At 38.7% G+C, this 4,545-nt stretch overlaps 1 protein-coding gene across 1 annotated transcript in view; it reads right to left on the minus strand.

The window, feature by feature from the left end:
* The window catches only part of LOC107712326 (dystonin-like), a 120,240-nt gene that overhangs the window by 59,188 nt on the left and 56,507 nt on the right, over positions 1-4,545 (minus strand). Inside the window, exons 44-45 of the mRNA XM_016517550.1 lie at positions 3,857-4,090; positions 3,405-3,689 (exon numbers count right to left, since the gene is read on the minus strand). Coding sequence (XP_016373036.1) covers positions 3,405-3,689; positions 3,857-4,090 — 519 coding nt within the window. The remainder of the gene's footprint in view (positions 1-3,404; positions 3,690-3,856; positions 4,091-4,545) is intronic.

Consider the following 4,545-nt stretch of genomic DNA (forward strand, 5'->3'; position numbering starts at 1 on the left):
ATAGTATAGGAGATATACCATAGAACCAGGAAATGGAGATTGTCTCAAAGAAGACCAGGAACAGGAGACACATTCCACTGGCCGAATAGTAGTCAAACAATTTAAACACATATAAGCCGCCCTAAAACAAAGAACACACACATTACTATTAGAAACTCAAGAAAATAGTCAATCGTCCTACACAATAAAACAGAAAGGTCTTCAGGTGGTAATCTTTACCTGGGTGATGTTGGAGAAACCAATGACAAAGGATATAATACAGACAATGAGGATGAACAGTTTCTTTCTCTTCCTCAGGACTGTGGGATATTCATCCATTAGAGCAGTTATGAAGCCTTCCACTGTACAAAACTGTCACAGACAAGTGTAAAAAGTGTAAAATAAAAAGCGTTAAAGTGTTGCAAATCATGTCTGAGCAATTTAATTTAGTAAATAATTGCCATTTCAGTAGTTTAGTAGTTAGTTATTTAACAGTATCAAACAGTAATTAGTTATTTTAGAACTAGGGTAAGTAAGTAAGTACGTAAGTAAATAAATATATATATATATATATAACAAAAAATGCCAGATTAACCCTAAACCTATATCACTGTTTATTCATTATCTTGATTATTTTTTAAACATTTATGTCATAATTTTTTTTTTTTTTTTTTTTTTTTACAAAAGATACAACTGGTGTTACAATTGGAGTACTTTATGATATTCATGGAATTACTAATTTTTAATACAAACTAAACATGAAAAATAACTGCTCATAAATGTTTAAAGTGTCCACATGTTCTCTATCATGTTAGCTAAAATAGCTGTGTGGTCTTTTTGAAGAGAATGTAGTTTAAGTGACGAATGGTGCTCAAACGTAGTTCAGGCAGACCACGGCATGACATCCAGCATCAGCTGATACTCAGTTGATTGTAACTCCTCCCACTACAATTAAATAAGATATATAAAGTCATCCAAACTCACACTTGCCTTGGTCTGTCGCACAGACATGCACTTACTCTACAGGCGCATGATCACTTAGCGTCTTGTCTATGGAAATCATCTATCAGCTAATCATTTAATCTTGTCCAGTCTCATTTACAGACTTGTATCAATTCTGGATGGAATTTTATATCTGGTAATTGCATTAGCCTTCGGGGTTTCACACCTCAGTGAGGTTTGCTTGTGGACAGCTCAGAATCTGAACTCTTGAGAGTAAAGCCTGTCGCCAAAATAATGTTCAGGACCTCTACAATAATCTTAATCAAACAGAGTGGTCCTGACTGAAATGTAGTTTGAGTGACGAATGGAGCTCAAGCGTAATTCAGGCAGACCACGGCATGACAGCCAGCATCAGCTGATGCTCAGCTGATTGTAACTCCTCCCACTACAATTAAATATGATATATAAATTCATCCGTACTCACACTTGCCTTAGTCTGTCACAGACATGCGCTTACCCTCCTCCATCCCCAGCTCCTCCTTATACAGGCACACTAGACGATTTTAAGGCCCATTTTAAGCCCGATTTGCATCCCCGAACGATCGGGGATGGCCTCATTGTCGCAAACGATTTTTTTGTCCAAAAAAATCCTATATTGTGTGGTGTCATTACGATTATTTATCTGCTCCCGATCGAGAGACCTCTACAATAATCTTAATCAAACAGAGTGGTCCTGACTGAAATGTAGTTTGAGTGACGAATGGAGCTCAAGCGTAATTCAGGCAGACCACGGCATGACAGCCAGCATCAGCTGATGCTCAGCTGATTGTAACTCCTCCCACTACAATTAAATATGATATATAAATTCATCCGTACTCACACTTGCCTTAGTCTGTCACAGACATGCGCTTACCCTCCTCCATCCCCAGCTCCTCCTTATACAGGCACACTATCCATTTGTTTTTCTTCTCAAGCCACGTTTGATCTCGCGAGTGTCTGTGAGAGCACGTGTCACTGTGAAATCGTTCCTACAATCAACAAGTGTGTGGTCTCGTGGTCTGGTCGAATCATCTAGTGTGTGCATTCAGAGGATTATAAGGCTAAAAATCGGTTGAACTGTCTTCATGTCTGTGGTCTCCCATGGTTTTAAAATCGTTTAAGATTTGAAAATCGTCTAGTGTGCGGCCAGCCTTAGCAAGATGTCTTGTCCACGGAAATCAGCTAATCGTTGCTTAATCTTGTCCATTCTCATTTACGAACCTGTATCACTTTTGCATGGAATTTTATATCTGTTGCATATTAAAAATTCTGGTAATTGCATTAGGCTTCCGGGATTTCAAACCTCAGTGAGGTTTGCTCGTGGACAGATCAGAATCTGAACCCTTCAGAGTGAAGCCTGCTGCCAAAATAATGTTCAGGACCTCTAAAATAATCTTAATCAAACAGAGTGGTTCTGACTGAACTAATAGTGTGATGACAATCATGATATTTACAGCTACTGAGGTGCTTGCAAGTTTAAAATTTTCTATATTTCTGCATAAGTATGACCCCTAAAAACTGACCCAATCATATTTTCACACAAGTCCTGAACGTAGACAAAGAGAACCCAATCAAACAAATGAGACCAAAATATTGGAAGAAATCTCACTCCAAAAGAAAGAAGCGACGCAAGAAGATGGCCAAATTAACTTCATTCCCGCCTAATGCAGAAAATTACATGACATCGTTGTCTTATGCCATTTTACGTAAGAAGTGTAATAGTCTGCCAGGTTGCAAAGGAACCCAGGGGAACTTCTAAGCAAATAAAGGCCTTTCTCACGTTGGCTAATGTTCATGTTCATGAGTCCACCATCAGGGAGAACACTGAACAACCATGGTGTGCATGGTAGAGTTGCAAGGGGAAAGTCACTGCTGTCCAAAAAGAACATTGCTGCCCATCTGCAGTTTGCTAAAGATCATGTAGACAAGCCAGAGAGATATCTGAGAAATGTTTTGTGGTTGGATGAGACAAAAATAGAAAATTTTGGTTTAAATGAGAAGAGTTATGATTGAAGAAAGGAAAACACTGCATTCCAGCATAAGAACCTTATCCCATCTGTGAAACATAATGGTGGCAGTATCATGATTCGGGCCTGTTTGCTGCATCTGGGCCAGGACGGCTTGCCATCATTGATGGAAGAATAAATTCTGGATTATACCAGCAAATTCGGAAGGAAAATGTCAGGACATCTGTCCATGAACTGAATCTCAAGAGAAAGTGGGTCATGCAGCAAGACAATAACCCTAAGAACACAAGTCGTTCTAACAAAGCATGGATAAAGTTAATGTTTTGGAATGTCCAAGTCAAAGTCCAGACCTTAACCCAATTAAAATGTTGTGGAAATACCTGAATCAATGTTTTGGGTCATATTTATGCAGAAATATAGAAAATTCAAAAGGGTTCACAAACTTTCAAGCACCAATGTATATACTCAAGTACTTACTTGAACCCTGTTAAACTGCTGGTCCAGGTCCAGGTTTATACCGTCTTGTTTTTCGCCAGTACGCAGACTTGTGTTGTCTGTAGTATCTAATGCATTTCCATTAGGATCATCTTCCTCTCCAATTATTCTCTTCACTGATGTGTTCTCAGGCATGTTTCCATTCTGTTTAACCATCTGGTCCTTTTGTATTCCACCCATTTCTTTCTCTTTCCCAACGTTAGAGATCCAGTCTAGAAGACCATCGATCTTAGTTTTGCTCTCTTCAAGTTGTTCAACAGCTGCTACCTGTATTGTTGCACATAAAATAGCTTTGGTTTACTGAAAATCACAGAAAATCCAAAGATACATTTGAGAGCCATCACAAACAAAATGCAATAGAGAAAGTGACTAAATTCAATCTGTTGAAATCTTTTGGTTGAATAGTGTTTGGGAAAGTGTTTTTCCCCTCTAACCGTCTCAGTCTCCTGCTTGATAGCACTGGTCAAAACCTTCTCTAGATCTTTCCTTGACTCTTCTGCCCTCTGGTTAAGCATGTTCACTTTGCTCTTCAATTCCTCCAGTTTGTTTTCAAGAGCCGATATTTGCTCTGGAGTGAGTTTGCTACGATTCTCCTCCAGAAACTTCTTTGTGCTACTGATGACTTCATTGAGAGCACTGGCATTAGCCTGCAGGTCTTTCTGTAGAGCCTGAGAGAGACCAACACACACACACACACACACACACACACATACACATAATTAATTGCAACAAGCCACATAAGGCCATGCATTACAGTAATTTTACCACAGGTAAGGGTTAGGGGTGTTCCTATGCATGCAAACCACAGTAAAATCACTGTAACTTGCAGACATGAGTGGCTAATCGATTATGTGGAATAATATGAAAAATACACAATTATTGCATCAACAGTTGCATATATTATTAATTATTATGGAAATAAACAACTATTCCAGAAAATAATGTAGTTCATTATCTTAAATATAGGGATATAACAGAAAATGTTTGTCACAACATTGCTATGCAGCTGCCATGGTATTCTGACTGGTTGTTAGCATGTTGCCTGGTAGTTGCTTGAGTAATCAAGATGGTTTCTAAGGTGTTGCTACAGTTGTATTGCTAGGTCATCGATAGGTTGATTTGT

The sequence above is a fragment of the Sinocyclocheilus rhinocerous genome, unplaced genomic scaffold (genome assembly GCF_001515625.1).
Source record: "Sinocyclocheilus rhinocerous isolate Xijiao unplaced genomic scaffold, SAMN03320098_v1.1 scaffold358, whole genome shotgun sequence".
Classification (NCBI taxonomy): Eukaryota; Metazoa; Chordata; class Actinopteri; order Cypriniformes; family Cyprinidae; genus Sinocyclocheilus; species Sinocyclocheilus rhinocerous.